At 30.8% G+C, this 19,005-nt stretch overlaps 2 protein-coding genes across 9 annotated transcripts in view; one reads left to right on the top strand and one right to left on the bottom strand.

Moving 5' to 3' along the window:
• The window catches only part of wts (serine/threonine-protein kinase warts), a 66,272-nt gene extending 64,200 nt beyond the window's left edge, over positions 1-2,072 (top strand). For all 4 annotated transcript variants that reach the window (XM_076448665.1, XM_076448668.1, XM_076448667.1 and 1 more), the window contains 2 exons: positions 729-835; positions 1,329-2,072. In XM_076448665.1, the coding sequence (XP_076304780.1) occupies positions 729-835; positions 1,329-1,766 (545 nt within the window). In that variant the 3' untranslated portion in view covers positions 1,767-2,072. The remainder of the gene's footprint in view (positions 1-728; positions 836-1,328) is intronic.
• A 1-nt stretch (position 2,073) lies between these two features.
• nompB (intraflagellar transport protein 88-like protein nompB) overlaps positions 2,074-19,005 on the bottom strand; it is a 63,978-nt gene continuing 47,046 nt past the window's right edge. For all 5 annotated transcript variants that reach the window (XM_076448673.1, XM_076448670.1, XM_076448674.1 and 2 more), the window contains exons 20-27: positions 15,945-15,983; positions 13,080-13,191; positions 11,259-11,374; positions 10,488-10,606; positions 8,774-8,880; positions 5,851-5,926; positions 5,051-5,197; positions 2,074-3,163 (exon numbers count right to left, since the gene is read on the bottom strand). In XM_076448673.1, coding sequence (XP_076304788.1) covers positions 3,039-3,163; positions 5,051-5,197; positions 5,851-5,926; positions 8,774-8,880; positions 10,488-10,606; positions 11,259-11,374; positions 13,080-13,191; positions 15,945-15,983 — 841 coding nt within the window. In that variant the 3' untranslated portion in view covers positions 2,074-3,038. The remainder of the gene's footprint in view (positions 3,164-5,050; positions 5,198-5,850; positions 5,927-8,773; positions 8,881-10,487; positions 10,607-11,258; positions 11,375-13,079; positions 13,192-15,944; positions 15,984-19,005) is intronic.

Below are 19,005 nucleotides of genomic sequence, written 5' to 3'. Positions count from 1 at the left end.
ATAATTTTAGCATATGAATATGTTGTAGTTTACTTCAGTATTTATTACCTGCAAATGTTCTGGTTCTCAGTGACTTGTGCTTTGTTTTAAATTTTGCCCTCTGTGGGTGTGACATTGTTTTGACCAAAACATTAAGTACTTTTCACATGATCTGTTTGCTAATAATAATTATTTTTCTTCAACCTGTGCCTAACGCATCAGTGAAATTCTAGTTATCCTTTCAGTTCACAAACCTGGAAAGAATACTTAGATAAGATCTCTGATTTGTGGTAGAATTCTGAGAGAATTAGTTTTTACTGCTGTTACTTTTAAACTTAATTACAATTTCAAAATGAAAAAATATGCAGTTCATTGATGTATAATTCATTGAAGAAATTACCAAGGAACTTCTTTTGTTCCAAGCTGCAGAATATTACATAAACATTAAATAGTATCGAAACTGTTATTTCTTTTTTAAAATTAACAGTCACTAAGAAACTATAAAATTAGTTGGTAAGTAACTTATAAAACAGAATAAGGACTTGCAGAAAACTTCATTGTCATTATCTGATAGGATATATGCAAATGACTTTAGTCCTATAATGCAGGTAAAACAATGTCATGTGGTGTTAGTATGTTTTTAAATATCAAGAAAGTTTACATGCTTGATTATTTTTTATTATATAAAAGTGATATAACAGTATATTTGTTAAAGAGAAAGAATGATTTAAGTATGTTTTACTGTGCAGGGTATACACAACTATGTGACTGGTGGAGTGTAGGAGTAATTCTGTATGAGATGGTTGTTGGACAACCACCTTTCTTAGCAAGTAATCCAGGAGAGACACAGTATAAGGTAACTTCTGTGGTGGTGGATCCACTGATCATAATTATTAATATACATAATAATCCATGAAATGTTGATACTAAACTGAGTTTTTGGTATTTGCTATAAAACATTTTTAACATTACAATAAATATAGTTTGGGCATTAAACCAACAAAAGGGACTCGTGTTTTTCTGTTACAATTGGTATAAAAATAGCACACAAGCTTAATAATACCAGATTTAGAAGTTAAATTTATTTAGAAAGGTGTTGCATAAGTGTACATTCTCCTATTCAGAATATCTCTGAGGAGGATAAGTTAATGATATTTGCTCAGTGTCTACAATACTAAATATTAAACCAGATTCATAGTTAAGATGGACATGAAGGTGTGTTAATATAGGAATTATAAAACATTTAACTCTTTCATCTTGATACAATTTTAAGGAAGTGAAAAACTACACTGAATTTAACCACATTCTTTTCAGGACATGGTTATCTTAATTTGTTATTCTCTTGTTAGGTCATAAACTGGGAGAAGTGTCTTCACATCCCTCGAGCAGCAAATCTTTCAGTAGAAGCTACTGACTTGATTCTGAAGTTGTGCTGTGGTCCCGACAAGCGACTTGGTAAAAACAGTGCTGATGAAATCAAAGCACACCAGTTTTTTAAAGATATAAATTTCAAGAGTGGTCTGCGAAAACAGGGAGCTCCTTACATGCCACGAATTAGGTATCCAACAGATACATCCAACTTTGATCCAGTGGATCCGGACAAACTCCGCAGCTCAGGTTCTAGCGGAGACAGTAAATCTGAGGATGGATATGAAAATGGAAAACATCCAGAACATGCATTCTTTGAGTTTACGTTTAGGCGATTTTTTGATGATGGGGGTCAAGCTTATCCTGTAAGAATTAACACTGATGAAAATGAGAACCAGGGGTCTCCTGTGTACGTGTGATAACACCAAATCTATAGCCAGTGACAAACCACTTAGATCTCAGTAGGATGTGTAGTAAATATGGCTTTTAAAATTATCCTAGGCTTTTTTGCCCCAGTCCCACCTTGAAAGTTATTTATTCAGAACTAAAAGTGTGCTTTGATTATAGGTGGGTATTTTTAGAATGTGCTTTATTTTTGTACTGTACAGTAGCTGCAAGCACTTGACTGTACCCTGTACATACTGTAAGTAGCAGCATTTGCCACTGTAAATATTGGCCATGGTGTACAGGCTATGTAATAAAAATCATTCCTTGACAAATTAAAACTTTGTGGTCAGATAAAACATTTATTTGTTACACACATCTGTTCAAGCACTTACAGTCAAAATGTAAATGCACTGTAAATTTAGTTTCTCTTGTTATGGATGTTAAGCGAAAGGAGATAAATACTTCCAGGGTATTACATTGGTGAGTTTAAACCTTTTTTTGACTGTTTGTCTAATGACTGTAGTGCTAAACTAGAGATTTTTGTTAAAATTCTTGATTGTAGCCAGTTTGCAAATTCCTAAGGCACTGTCTACAAAACAACATTTCTATCATAAGGATACTACACCAGTGTGACAGAATAGTAATTAAAAAAATATATAATTCCTCTGAAAGTTTTGATTTTAAATCAAAATACACTACTATTCCAAATGACTAGATAATAACAAATACATGCTTTATCACAAGAAAACTGGGATGGGTTATTTACCCCTTTAAATACACACCTATAGAAATAAAATAAAAAGAATCTGTATTGGTATTCTATTGCAAACTAGCATAAAGATCAAAGATACAAAATCTTAGAAAATATAAACTTCAACAGTGTACATGTGAAAGTGAAATAACTAGACAGTTCTCTAACTATTGAAAATTAGACTAACCTACACTTGCCATTTGATAAAGCAGGGTCAGAATTAGGATTGTTGTATGTAAAAGAAACTAAGAAGTAGAATCAGAAAACTTATCTCAGGTGATGTAGTTGGACAAGTGATTAGACATTGTTAAAAGCAAGAAATACTGTTTGGGTTTTTAATTTTGCACTAGTAATGTGATATACTAGAAGAGAGAAAGCTAGTCAACACTATTTTTTTTACAAATGAACAGTTGAAGTGACCATTGTGTCAAAAAGGGAGAGCACATTTAGTGACAAAAATTCAAACTTGCAGTCTGCCACCAGGCAGAATATACCAGAGTGATTTGTATTCAATACAGTATTAATAATTAGGTTTCTTTGGTTAAAACTTCCTCTACTCTGGTAGTAAGTCATCTCCAAGTTCTTCATTGTCAAATTCATCATCATCTGCATCTTTCTTTCGTGCAGCAGTTTTTGGTCTTTCCTCCATTGGGCCTAAAGGATCTTCATATGTTGTATCTATAAAACCAACATTTGAGGATTTATTATGAAGAATAGACTTTAAAAGCTGCTTCAAAAGAAATAACAGTATCAGGGGATAAGAAGGTAATAAGCTGTTGGAAAACCTCTTACTCTGAAGTAAGGAATCAGTGTCTTCAACACAGGTAGTTTTCAATCTTTAGCAGTATGATAGTGAATGATTATAACCAAAGTTTAAACCACTGCTAGTGCCATACACAAAACATTTTTTCCAAGACACGTCACAAAGATACAGATGAAAATGCTGATCTAAATGTTATTGAATCGATATGATACTATGATTGTCCAGTCTTTGAAATAAAATAAACGTACTAATATTTATTCACATAGAAAAGTTTTTTGAATGACTGTTAAATTACTTCTTTTTCTGCCTTTGAAAATAAACACTTTATGCATGCTGAGAAGTTAATATGACAAAGAAAAGGCAACAAATTGAATGCATGAGTGTATTAAAAAGTCAAAAGATTACCCAGTATTAATTTATAGACTAAAGTGCAACGAGTCTGAAAGCATATTGGGCTAGCATTAATGCTGAACCTAGAGTTAATTCATACGCTGTTTTGATTTTCTCCTTATTAAAATGGTTTTTAAAGATTTGAATACATAGTTAAACTATCTAAAAATGGAACACTAAGCTGCCAAAAATTTCCTCTTAGTGATTAAAACAGTCAATTAATTTTTGGATGTAATTCATCACAAATTAGGTAATACTAGTCTTAGGGTTGTTGAATCCACTGAAAAAGTCAGGTTGTGAGAAGCTGATAGTGTCACTGAACACATCTCAGAATGGCTGGTATGGGTATTAACACTTTTACTGATAAGGAGAGAACGTGTTGATCTTCATAGGTCATTTTCAGGTTAAGAAAGAGTGTTTGAATGTGATTGTTGACGGATACGAAATTATAGGGGGCATTGCAGGTAATGTTAGGTTGTTAATTAGTGTAGGAATTCCTTTACATTGGTTTAATTTTGGTTTTAGTTGCTGTACAAGTAAGGCTTCTCTTTAATTTTGCATTTGTTTATTTAGTATTTGGGTGTTTTCACATCATCACTATGGTGGTGATGTGTTTATTTCATCTGCAGTGTTTGAAAACTTGTGAAGGTGTTTTTTGTGTTCTTTGAATCTAGTTTCCATTTTTCTGCTTGTTTCTCCAATATAAAAGTTGTTGGTGTTGTGTTTTTCAGTGTAGTTTTCACATAGTATAGACCTTAGTTTTGTACCTGGTTTTTAAATAAATTTGGTGTTTACTGGAATATTGTGTTTTAAGTTTTTTTCCAAGTGTTGGTTATTTTTCATTGATGTTGGGATCATATGGTATGCAGCAGTATAAGGTTTAGTTGTTTGTTGTTGGTCTAGGTGTGTGCATATAATTTTTTCCACAGTTTTCAGAGGAAATTTGTTGATATTGATGAACTGTTGTTTTATTTTGTGGATTTCATCAGGTGAACATAGTTTTGTGGCTGTGTTTATTTGGTTTCTTAATATGTTGAGTTTTTATTTAATTCAAGTTAGGTGTAACATTCAGAAACTGATAGCATTACTGAACATATCAAACTATTGTTTAAATTACATACAATCTTCAGTACTTATCAGAACAAATTCTTAATAGTAAAGAAACTCAACAGTCAAGTTTGAATGTTTACTGCTAATACTTTTGGTTAATTAATAAAAAACAAACAGCTGACACACACCCACTATACTAAGATGTTTCATGTATCTAATGTTTAACTGAATAATGTAAACTATTATAAGAGTTTGTAATGTACACATGGATATTAATCTTTAAAAATGCTTACTTTTTATCCTTGTCAAAAAACTCTGTTTTGGATTCATCTGTAAAAGATAAGCATTAATACCAAACTTACTTAGCTCTTTCTGTCTGGGTTGGTATGATTCATCACTTTCAAGAAGAGGAAACTCCTTTCGGGAACTATCAACTGACCTAGCTGAAGTGGGCTGATAGCTGCGAGAGCTGTTGCTGTTACGAGGACTATACATTGGAGCACTTGTATCTGTGTAAATGATAATTATTGTTACAAGCTCTTACATTCTGGCTCATAACTCATGATTTCCAGTTTTGCTTACTGTGATTGGTAAAGAACACCATGCAACTATGAGTAAGATATGCTAGCATGTATAATAAACTTTGTTGTTTGAAATACTTACCTAGTTCAATTATTTACTAGTAAGAATGAAACTCAACTGAATAAGATGATGTATAACTTAAAGCTTTTGTACGTAACTGTAATTGTTCAAAATTTCTCTAAAGTAAAAATATATATGATAGTAACTAGTAGAGCATGTTTGAAGTATAAACTACAAGCTATTAAAGAAATAGCTTAAATTTTAAACACAAAACTAAATATTTTAGAACTGTCAAGTTTAATACCATTTGAGAAGCTAAAATACTTTGTTGTACACCAATGTCCCTTCATTTTGTCTCTCAACAAATACAATAACACAAAACTTCACACATATTACAGTTCACCGGTTAAAGCTATTTTCCCCTATATTATATTTTTATTATTCAGTATTTAAAACTTTCAGTAGTTTGTAAGCAAAAATCCACCTTTATTAGGTTAAGCTACTGTAATGCCTGTAACAAACCTAAGGTCATGCTAATTTGATACTTGTGAACATCAGTTACCAGTATTTCAGTACTTACTACTACTAGCAGATCCTTCTCTTGAGGTTCGACTGCTACTACGACGACTTCCTGGACGGCTTCCACTGTTAGCTCTCTACAGAGTTAAAAATGTTTTAAACCTCATCAGTAATAGTTTTAACAAATTAAATTTATAAAACACCCATTACTATTGCTATTTATAGATTACTTGTTCATAGTTAAAATGTTAAGTGCTTGTTTTTTCTTTCCAGTATAGATTTAATTGGGCAAAGAAACATTTTACTATCTTTACACATGTATGCCTAAGTGGTTAAATGTATATTAATAATAATTATATAATTCAGGCTTGAAAACAGTGTTAATAATTCTATATGTAAAAAATGGTTGGTATGGGTAGAGAAAGCACTATGTAGAAGAGCGAGTTTTGACCTTCTCATCAACAGGTTCACAAAGAAAGAAAGAGGTAGCTGACCACGTGTTTGAAGGCAGTTGTGTAATTGAGTGTAGGAATGTAGAGGTATGCTTAGATGTTGGATATATTTATTAATATAGGTATAAAGGTGTTCCTTTGTATTGATTTATTTTGGCCTTGAGTTGTATAAGTAAGGCTTCTTTAATTTTGCATTTGTTTATGTTTGTTCGTTTATTTAGTATTTGGGTGTTTTCTATGGTTATGTTGTGTTTACTTGATTTGCAGTGTTCGAAAATGTGTGAAGGTGACTTTTTGTGTTCTTTGAATCTGGTTTCCATTTTTCTACTTGTTTCTCCAATATAGAAGTTGAGGCAGTTATCACATTGTATTTTATAAATAATGTTGGTGTTGTGTTTGTCAGTGTAGTTTTAACATAGTATAGACCTCAGTTTTGTGCCTGGTTTTTGAATAAATTTGGTATTAACTGGAATGCCATATTTTGTTACTAGTTTTTGCCAAATGTTAGAAATATGTGGTATGTAGCAGAATAAGGTTTTGTAAATTTTAAATCGTGGGATATATTTACTTTTGTCAGTTGATTTTGCTTTTTGTCTAGGTGTGTGCGTATAATGTTTTCTACAGTTTGTGGAGAAAACTTATTGATGTTGATGAAGTATTGTTTTATTTTGTCTAATTCATCGTTAATTTTATCTGGTGAACATAGTTTTATGGCTGTGTTTATTTGGTTTCTTAGTATGTTGAGTTTTTGTTTTGTTTCATGTGCTGAGTCCCAAGGAATGTACAGTCCAGTATGGGTGATTTTTTGGTGGATTCTGTTTTAAATTGTGTATTGGTTCTTGTAATTTTGAGGTTAGAAAACGATATGTGATTGCTTTTTTCCTGTTCACATGTGAAGTTAATGTTGGGATGTATAGAGTTAATGTGATTCAAAAAATTAAGTGTGTGTTCTGTAGATGTGAATCCCTCAATCGTGTCTTCTACATATCTGTATCAGTATAGTGGTGGATGTAATGCTTGTGTGTCAACTCGTGTCATTAAAATATTGGCTAGAACTGGTGATACTGGATTGCCCATGGTTAGGCCATTTGTTTGTATATAGTTGGGGTTGTTGAGCATTAAGTTTGTCTTCATTGTGGTGTATTCTATGAGAGTTGCTGATTGGTTGCTGGGAATGTCTATAGTTGGGTTAGGGCCTCGGATAAAGAGTTATAAGGCTATCTTGCAGGCTTCAGCGGTTGGAACTTCTGTAAAGAGGGATATGACATCGAAACTGGCCATTAAGGCTTTATGATTAAGTTGATTAAGATTAGATTTAAAATTAAAAGAGTCTTTGATGAGTGAACTGGCTGATGTTACACATTTGTAGAATGCCCATGCTATGCATTTACCAAGATTGTAATTAAACGATTCATATGTGGACATTATTGGTTGTAGTGGACAACCTAATTTATGAGGTTTGGGGATCCTGTATGTTTGTGGTGTGTGTGAGTCAGTCTCGTGTAGGTAGGAATAAAAGTGTTTTTGAAATTGTGTTGGCTTTTTTCATTTTTAGTGTATTTTGTTTAGTTTCGTTTCTTGTGTTGTTGTTCACTCTTCTACATAAGTTTTTTCTACCCATACCAGCTGTTGTTTACATATATAATTTTCTCTACAGGTGGATTTTCTCATCATCACTGAGTGTTAATAATTCTGTCTGTCTTAGCCACTTTTTTTTTCTTTCCATTGTTAAGTGAAAAGCAAAACACAAAATAATACAATCTAGGGCCACCTAGACTGCCTAAGAGTAATTAAATGCAATGACTCTTCTTAAGATAACCTAATTTCAGGTTAATATTTTCCTTAAAGACAATCAAAAGTTATACTATTTATTAATGACAAAATTTATCTGGTCAATATATCTATATTTTCAGAAAATTAATAAAAGCTGAATATGTCTAAACTGGTGACAATGAAATAAAAAAAAAGTTGTACATGGAACTTGCTGAATTTGGTGGAGGTCATATACATCTGATCATACATGTAAATAGTTAAATTATCTACCATAATCAAACAGATACAACCTTGTACATTAAGCTGCTTAATGTTGCACATTATTTTTGTTCTGTGATGAAATAAAATGTTATTTATTTATAAAATACAGATGAATTATTATTCAGTCAACATGTTCCCCCAATAACCAATTACAGATCATATTTCCTAGTCTGATATTATTCCACTGTAATCGGTTCTCAATTTTACTTGTCATGATGCATTAGTATTAGGTTTATTGTAGGAATGTTGTTGCATCATTTGATGATGGCTGCCATTTAAGAGTTAATAGATTTTAAAGAATTTAATAAGCTTATAATAACATTATTCCAATCTCAATACTCTTATTATATGCTCTTCTAATTCTTGAAATTACCTAAGGGACTAAATTAAGAATGTAGTATTTGAAATATAATAGGCCTAATACTTATGACAATATAACACCAATCTTTCTTTGCCAGCTTCTAAAAGGTATGTGTACACGAAAACAAAGCAGTTTACCTGTTCTTTCAGTTCTTTGGTCTTCTCAGCTTTTTTTAGTTTAGTGGCATACTCTGATGCTTCCTTCAGTCCCATGTCAGTACAGAGCCGAACCAGAAACTTCAAGCCTGACAAAACAAATATTCACAACAGATTTTAAAGAAACCATAGTAGGGAAATTAAATTGTTTTAATAGAAGATATTAAAATAAAATTTAAGCCAAATAAAATTATATGAAGGTAAATATATGGTCACTTTTAAAGCTACAGTTTTCTTCTAACCATGCTTCTGCAACCTATGGAAATCATTTAAACCTTAATTTTAAGAGGCATTATTAGCAGGCTGATAAATATCTAATATTGAGGTTGAATACAGGGAATAATCTATTTGTCTGTACAATCTATATTTGTAAGGTTTAACCACAAGAAATGTACACTTTAGAATAATTTATTATAAAATGTAACTACTTTTCTATTCTGCAAAATCTGTGATAAAAATCTGGCAAAGAAAACACAAGAGCTTTATATAAGTGAGCTTAACCACAGTCAATTTTAAATCAAAAACTAGTCCTTAAAGTGACAGACTACACCACACTAACAAATCTTTTGACATCTTGCTCTTGAAGAAAAAAAGAGAATGACAAAAGTTTTATCTTTGTATCTTTCTTATAATTTAGTCTTGTTATATTTTTTCTTAGTTATTAAGCCTAAAAATGAAAACAGACAAAAAAACAACAATGCAATAGCCTGAAGGAGTTCAGAGAAGAGCTTGCCTCAGAAATAAATAACACAGAATCTATGCACAAGGCTAATCAAACTTCATTAAAAAATATTCCAGATCCATGCTGTAGCTACCTCCTCCTACAATAACACAATAAAATTCAAAAGACTGAGTCTATGAACTAGTGTAGATGTGGAAAATGAAACTTAAAATATACCAAAGTATGCAAAACAAAAAAGTATCTTCCACACAAAATCGATGAAAAATTCAAGAAAACAACAAACTTAGAAAAAATGGACAACAACAAAAGAACTATCCAAATCAAAAAAATAAGAGATTAAATTTATTTTTAACTAGTACCACTTGTAGTTGTTATTAGTTAAAAAGTAATTAGCTTACCGTACATAAAAATTAAAAAAATGGTAACTAAATCAGGAACCAAATTAAAAATTTCAAAATTATGTAAAATAAAAAAATTTGGTCATGCACATTGTAAAAAACAGAATTTTTCAGCTGCAAAAGTTTCTATATAGAAGCTAAAAACCAGATGTAAGGAATACAAAAAGGAAAAATCCAAACATGAATGAACATATTGAAAAATAACACCAAATGTTAAATAATGTAAAAGTATTGTATACAGACAACTCTCACCCCCTATAAAAAATATTTGAAAGCATTAAAGAGTCAAAATAATTGAAACCTAACATAAAACATCAAGAGCACTTTTATATTCGCATTAAATTATGTGTCTTAAAACAAACCAAATGAAGACAGTCACCTCAAATATGGGTCAACATTTATTTAATTTGAATGTATTTACACTTTAAAAACTATGTGATCATGTCACACTATAACAGACAGAATCTACTATTTCACCTACAGCTGTTTTTTTAAATTAAAAACACTATAAAATGTATTTATCATAAAAATACTTTTCTTTTTATTAAAGGCATGACAAAATTTCAGGAAGTATTTAGTATAGCAAATATTTGGGCCAAATCAAGAAACTGCTTACATTCAATATTGTCTGGGAACCTGCGATGAATAATTTTATATGTCTTCAAGGCTTGTTGGTAGTTTCCACTTCTTCGATGGCAACTAGCCACCATAAGTTGCCATTTGACTTGGTTTGGTCTAAGCAGAGTTATACATACCAGAATTAAACATAAAATTATACAAAAATAAGCATGTATGCATAACAATACTCAAACTACATTAGAAAATTAAAATGTCAAAAGACTTTTTACTCCAATGGTGGGGTTTAAAAGCTTGAAATTTTTATACTGACATGTTAAAAACAAAAGTTATGTTAATATTTACAACTTCTAGTCTAGAATAAATTACATTTGGAAATTAAAGATATTAAAATTAAATTTTGGTTGTTTGTTGTTAAGCATAACACTTCCCAGTGGATTATCTGTGCTCTTCCCACTGTGGAAATAGAATTCTGAATTTTACTGCTGTAAGTCCTGAGACTTAATGCTAAGCCACCAGGAAACTCTAACTAAATAAATAAACTATTTATAGCAACAAGTACATTATTTACCAATAAAACAGACAGTTCAATCCATTTGTAATCAAATAACTAAAATAGCATTATTTTTATTCTCCATAATATTATGCTAAAACAAAAACCAATTGTAATATTCTAATTTAAATGAAAGTAAGTTCATAAAACCTGAGGTAGTCCAGTTATTCATAAACTAAAGCAAACCATAACATATTAAATGATACTTATCTAATTTTTAAAGAAAAAAAAAAGGTTAAAAACAGTTTTTAAACTCACTGAATTATGGCTGCCCTCTCAAAGTACTTGATAGCTTTCTCAAAAACCTGAGATTCTATATAGTACGCTCCTAGCCACTCTATAATTTCTATGTTAGATGGAAAGTAACGATAGCTCTGTAACAGAAAATAAAATTCCTCCAACATATTAGCTAAATAGTTAGAAAACTGGCTAATAAACACAAACATGTATTAGCCAAATCCATATATAAGACTAGTCACCACAAGTAGCAGTACTCTCTTCTTGTATCAAAATAAAAATATAACAGCTGTATATAATTTCTAGTTATTGTTGTTTTTTAGCTACAAAAAAAATTATTATTATTAAGGACAAAGCCACAGAATGGAATACCTGTACTATGCCCAATGTTAAGAATTATAAACCCTCTGACATACCACTGAAATAATGGGTAATAAACTGTATAAAAACATTTTCAACAAACTTTTAAAGAATACAATAGATAATATGTTATACATTTATTGCTGACCAATCTCACCCTAACAGTCTGCATTCACTGACTTTTGATAACCAGAGTTATGTCTGATAAGATAGACTTTACTAAGTCTATATAACTCTTAATCAGGAGTTTTATCAGATGCTTTTTTGAACATTTATTTATCAAAATGAGAAATGGATAACTTGGAGCTTAATGTTAACAAAAAGGCATGAAACAACACATCAAAATGTTTGAAAGATAAACAAAAAAAACGAGTTCTCAAACCCTATTCTTAGAAAAATTTCTTTATGCACTTTACTATACAAATACATAGCAGTATGTGGACTAGAATATTTAGCTGGGTACTTAACACATGCAAATGCCAGAATTTGGTTATATTTAGGTAAAAACACTTATATAAATAAAAACCAGTAGTAAGATCCATGTTTTAAGTATGGTATTGGTTGATACCAAAGCAAATACGTAGATCAATGATTTAGTATAGTACTGATTCATATTAAAACAAGCACTTAAACCCATGTTTTAATATGATACTGGTTCATACTAAAACAACTGCTCAGATATATATTTTAGTACAGTATTGGTACATACCAAGATAGATTAAATATTTGGTTCCATGTTTTAGTATGGTACTGGTATATACCAAAACCAGCATATACATTCATATTTTGAACAAGAAACAGTCCTTGGCTTCCTACATTTAGCAGAGTATTTGTACATAAAGAAACTAGTAAGTTTATATCCAACTTAAACCAGTTGGATTTATTTATTTAGCATGTAGTATCTTTAATAATATTTAGAAAACTTCTTCAAACTATTACTATTTTCTTATAGTCTTTGGTGTTTCTATTGAATTAAGGACTTGCTTTTATATCCATTTTTTTAGGCATTTATTAGAGGAGGCAGCAAGATTTTCCAGACTGACCAATCATATGTTTTGTTTCTTGTTGCTTTATGCCTATGCCTGTATGTCTACTGAAGTACCTTGACTATCTTACATACAAACATTTCACAGTTCACTTCTTATAACAAAGACTACAAACACTTCTTATTTGTTTTAAGCACAAAGCTACAGAATCGGTTATCTGTGCTGTGATCACTGCAAGGAATCAAGTCACAGGTTTTAACCACCAGGAAACAAAAAATATCAAAAAGTTATGAGTAGAGAAGTATGCTTGACATATAATAAACTTTATATTATATTAATAATTAACTTTAGAGCCCACACTAAAACAAAAAAGAAAACTGTAATAAAATGTATTAACTGGTTACACCTGTGAGATACAAAAATAACTAATTGATAGTACAGAGCTACAGTTTTCTTAATAAAGTTACTTAAGTTTTCATTTAAAATTTATACTTACATCAGAATGATACTGAAAAGCCTGTTGTTTGTCCCCCTCAGTTTCACACATATCTCCAATCTTAGCCAACAAGTGTGGGTCTGTTGGCACAAGTGTGGCCACTTGTTGATACCTAAGACAGACAGCAAAATATCTTATGTATCTCCAATCTTAGGCAACAAGTTTGGTTCTCTCAGCACAAGTGTGGCCACTTGTTGATACCTAAGACAGACAGCAAAAATCAATGGTTAAAAAGTACCTTATGTATCCCCAATCTTAGCCAAAAAGTGTGGGTCTGTTGGCACAAGTGTGGCCACTTGTTGATTTGTAAGTCAGACAGATGAAAATTTATGATTAAAAAGTACACTACGTGTCTCTAATTTAAGCCAGTAGTGGAGGCCAAAATAAACTTAGAGCAAAGGCTATATGAGAAGACATGAAATAAGTGAGAGAAATTACAACATTTTAATAAGATTTATACCATTATCAGATACACTGTAAAAGTGAGTGTTACAGAATTACACTTCAAAATACAGGGTGTTCAAAAAGTCACTGTTCACATATATATTTATTAACAGACAAAACTGCACAGTCACTTTCTGAACACCCTGTATAATAGTTAAGTGAATGAATCATGAAGTATTTTAAGAGTACCACTGATGAATATAGTGGAAATCATGACAGTTTGTTTTGAGAGGATTTTTTTTATTTCTTATTTGTAGATCTTTGATTTTACTTTTGTCTTTATAGTTTTCATTAGAAAGTATGTGAAAAGAATGACAGGAGATGTCATGACCAGTCTTGTTTATGTTAAAGGATGTGATGGTTTATTGGCACAAATGTGGCTGCTTTATTAAGACTATGGTAATTCAAAGAAAAAACTAGCTTATAATGACCTGATTTCTGCAACAGCTAGAGATTCAAGAACTTTGTCTTGGAAGGACAAGTATGATGATATGTAGTGGTGAAATGAAAGAGACAAATCAATAGAGTCCATCATCTACTGCACAATTTGAGATATTTGATTAGACAGGTCGCAAAATGTTTGTATTATTGATGATAAGCCAGTTTTTGGACATTTTTGTGATAAAAAATCATGGTCTTTTACCTCTCAAACAAAGTACCTTCAACTAGTTACTGCAGTTTAATGCTCCTCATGTAAAAATGAGAAATAGTGCCTTGTTTATATCCTCAGAACTCTTTCCCTACCAGGATTACACAAAAAAACTCTTCTTTCATCTAATGTTTTTTTTTGATAACTGGTATTTTTATGGTCATTTACTATGGTTAAGATTCTAAATCCATGTCCAAAATTAATTTATTTTTCTATTTTTATAAACCACTAGTTTAGCACCTGTAAAAATAAAATTTTGTATTTTCATCTCTTTACTTTGAATTACCTTGATGTATTATTTTGCATTGGCTCATATTTATTTTATTGGTCTATTATGAATGATTTTTTTCTATTTTTTACTGCATTTGTTTTTCTGAAACAGCATTTCCAACAATTACTGTATGCATGATGAGAGATATTTGTTATATTTCTTTACTCTGTTACTGCCAATAAAATTTGTTTCTCAGTTTGCTTTATAATGAATGATTTTAAGACATTACTTGTTAAAAGACCTTGGCTAAAAACATTATTATTTCAAAATAAATGTTGTGTTTTACGTATGCTGCTCTTAATTTTTGACAAACAACATTTTTTCCAATGGCAATGAAATATTTATTACTGTGGAACACAAAGAAATGGGCTGATAATGCTAATAAAATGACTAATGTGGCCTATTAAAGTTAAGAAGTAAAATGAATAATAGAGTTAAGCTGTATTGTAATGGAGAAACTAAATAACAAAATTGAGCATTTGAAAATAAACTGCTACTAGAGTTAAATAATAAAAATGAGCATAAAGGGGGTCAAGAGAATGTAACCATCACAATATTTCCCTGCAAGTTTAGGCTCTTCCAAAGTCAGAAACAGGTCTCTCTTCAAATGCCAAAATCTGTGTCTACAATTCACATTCTCTTTGTAGACATTCAATAAAAAAAGGTGGACTATAAGAATTTTAAAGCAATCTTTCAAAAAAGGTATAGTAGGATATCTGTGAATAGTTCTCTACATTTGAACTGATATACAAGAGTGAAAATACATCTCAGAATGGCTAGTATGGGTATTAACACTTTTCTAATAAAGCAGAGAACGTTTTGACCTTCTTTGGTCATCTTCAGATTAACAGGATGCTACTGTAATCTACTGTTCATTCTGGAACAGATGTACCTATGATAAAACTGTGATTGACTGTCCACTCTGGGAAAGATATACCTTTGATGCTACTATGATTGACTGGTTCATTCTTGAAAAGATGAACCTTTGATGCTACTGTGATCTAATGTTCATTCTTGAAGAGAAGAGATATATCTTTAATGATACTATGATCTACTGCTCATTCTGGGACAGAAGAAATGTAGCTTTAATGTTGCTATGATCTACTATTTATCCTAAAACAAGAGAGTCTAAATCCTGCTGATAATAGCTTCTTTCAGAATGATGCTACCTTCTTATAAATCAAATGACATATTTTATTTCCCAATAAATCACACTGTGGTAACCCACACATCTTAACTTCAAAAATTATGAAATAGGTTTAATGGATGAAGGGTAGGGTCCCCCCAAACTAATTTAAATAAATTATTATAAGTGGTTAGAAACAAAAATAAATAATAATATATTTTACATATTTCAACAAATTTACATCATAAAATTAAGATCATTAGAAATGCAGGAGAGAAGATGTTCAAAATTAATGACACACACAACACGTACACAGCTTGCAATTATACATCTTCTAAACATTGTATTAATAATGTAATAATGATAATACCTTACCATTCCATAGCCTGATCCATATCTCCTAGAGCTTCATATCTGGTGAAATAAAGGCTAAGGATGTCAAGTGAGTCACAAATTATACACAAATACATGAAATTGCACCAACATGATTCTAACTTGCTTCAAAAATGAACCAAGCAAGCACTAAAAAGGAAAATTAGTGAAGTACTGACATTACATTACTGATTTTATCATCAACCACCACTGGTATTAGGACTAACTCTCTATATTAAATGAGCAGTAATATGCTTTTACTCACACTTCAGTTGTTCCAATCTCAAAAAGTTTCAATAACACTCACAATAACAATTTTCATACTATTCTGAAACAAGCAACATGAAGTTCAGTGTTCACTCTATATATACACCAATTATCACTTGAAAGGCCTTTTTTCTTTTGTATTACAGCCATTTTTGATAATGTATCATGTAATAAAATTTAACAATGTTTTGAAACAACATGGAACCTGTTGGTCCATCTCAGCTGTTCCACTCCCTAAACTAAATTTTAAAAAACCTGAAAAAATCAGCCATTATCATTCATTTACTTATCAAGTTTTCTCTTAAACTCTCTTGAATTTATTGCTTCTACAATGTCCAAAGGCAACCCATTCAAAAGGCCATCCACCCTGTTAACAAAATGAAACTGTCTCAGCTGAAGATAACTCCTACCCTGCCAAAATTTATGTCCCCTAGTCCTACTGTCTTCAGTGTTAAATATAAAAAAATGATGCATCAACACTGTTACTTCCCTTTACACACACACACACACATATATATATATATTCAACAATGTCAGAAAGGTTGATAATAAATACATTTCCCAATATAAAGTGATGAGAAAGACAGCTGGTATGTGCTGTTTTCATTTGTACTCTAAATATGGAGATTGGAACTCGTATTGGAACAATGTACAACAATATCATAAAGGTATACTAAGTGATTCAATTTCTCTTAAATGTTGCAGCCATTTTTTCTTTTAATAATTTTGGCATTATTTAGAATTGATGTGATTATTTATGACTATGATTGGATTATCACAAGTGACAGAAAACAATTTATGGAAAATATATTTAAATTATAAATACTGTTCATCTAACTTAAGCTTTGAATACAACATACAGTTTGGGAATGGTAGTACAAAACTTGTTGATGAAATTTTAATAAAATGCTGCAATACTTTGAGAGAGACTGTTTAAGTACAATGTTACAGAATAGCTTGGTAAATTTAAGAAATATTATAGAATAGTGTTGATAAATAAACATCAGAGGTTAGCCATAACAAGTCATTTTACTGCATAATTAAGTTAAAGTTTAATTACAGCATAAATAAACACTGAAGTTTTTTTACAAGGCACTTGCTTCCCACAAAAAGTAGAACATCAGAAACAGAATTTATGTGCACATTTAAATTTAATAAATTTTCATAAAAATAAGTGCCTTAGCCTTTATGGCCATACATATCACAACCTCTGTGCTCTTGTGGATGAGACTTATTTACTCTTTTAGCACACAAAAAAATGGATTTCTTCACTCATCAGGCTTTTAGATTGTTTTTTGACCCAGTGAATGTGCACATGGGTCACTAAAATTTTCAAAGAAGCAGATGACGGAAAAAAAAGTGTAGTGAGTCAACCTCACTGCAAAGACATCAATATTCTTAGCTGTTTGACTAAACAACAATCTTTAGTATTTACAAAACTCTTTTCCACTCTCATTGCATGAAGGTATACATAGCTAAACAAGTCTATAGCTTGCATTGTTAGCTGGCAAAATAAGAATAAGGTTCTCTTCAAAATGAGTCTAGCGATATCAGTTAGGTTATTTAGACAGTACTTACTAAAGTTAGTGTGTCTGAACTACAATATCTAACAGATTCTTGACAATGTCCATTCAAGATGGGGGGGGGAGAAAGAGAGAGATTTTTTCTACTTATACTTCGTAATAGGCTTAACTGTCATTAACAATTGATTGTATAACTGTACTTACCATGACCACAAGAAGAAAACCAGTTTGCATAGCATTAAATGTTCTTTAAGTTTTGATTTCAAGGACATATTTCACACAAAATATTTTCTAGAATGAAAGGAGATATTAAAGTAAGACAATCCACCAAGAAGTTTATGTGTAATTATTTTGTTAGTGTTTGTAAGAATTTCCAGTTTGTGTTATTATGTAAGGATTAAGTTAAACAAAATAACACATCTATGCAAATATCTATCTTCCATATATTATTTCCTAGTACACACTTTCCTGAAAACTGGATTTGATTATAAATAATGCTTAAACTTTCTATTTTTTGAGTTTACAAAAAAGATAGGCACAAAGTTACCTGGCAAAGTCCATAACCTACAGAGACACTATTGTTCTTAACTTATCAAGCACATACACCTTTCTTGTTTTCTCATCTACCACACAAGCCTGTTTTTTCTTACTCATAAATCATAAAAAAAATTTTAACTCATTAATTAGGTAAATTTATTTAGTTTTTTTCCAAAATTTCTTGATAACTATTTAATACAATTCAATGAAAGGGTAGTTTCAACATTTCAATTTGTCTAAAGTTCTTAAGTTTTTGAAGATTCCCAAAGCTGCCAGATTTCTTAATAAAATAATGTTTGTCCTATGTTGTTGGGCAAATAGGTAGATAAAAGTATCTTCCATCTTGTGAATTTCTCATTTTTAATTTGATGTGAATTCTTTTTTCAAAGCAAAACAAAAAAATTATAAAGCTTCATGCATTTTTCTTTTTATAACTGGTCAATACCTTGACAAGATCACAAGAAAATAGTTGACCAGTCCTGGCAATCCCTGCTCAGATAGTTACACTGGTTAATTCTTGAAATTATTTTTCCACAGTTATTACTTTATTATAGTTGTAATAGGTGCATTTACCATAAAAAAAAGGATAAGATTTTACTCATTAACTGCTCATTATGGTTCTAGTTCATCTCTGATGTTTGCAGAATATAATAAATATCGTAGCTAAACAGTTGTACAAAATTCAAAAACTAAGATAAGTAACATAAATTAATACATAATTAAGCTAATAAAAAATG

This window comes from Tachypleus tridentatus, chromosome 8 (genome assembly GCF_004210375.1).
Source record: "Tachypleus tridentatus isolate NWPU-2018 chromosome 8, ASM421037v1, whole genome shotgun sequence".
In the NCBI taxonomy this organism is placed as follows: Eukaryota; Metazoa; Arthropoda; class Merostomata; order Xiphosura; family Limulidae; genus Tachypleus; species Tachypleus tridentatus.
The sequence above is the reverse complement of the archived record's forward strand: the minus strand, read 5'-3'. Positions and strand labels throughout refer to the sequence as shown.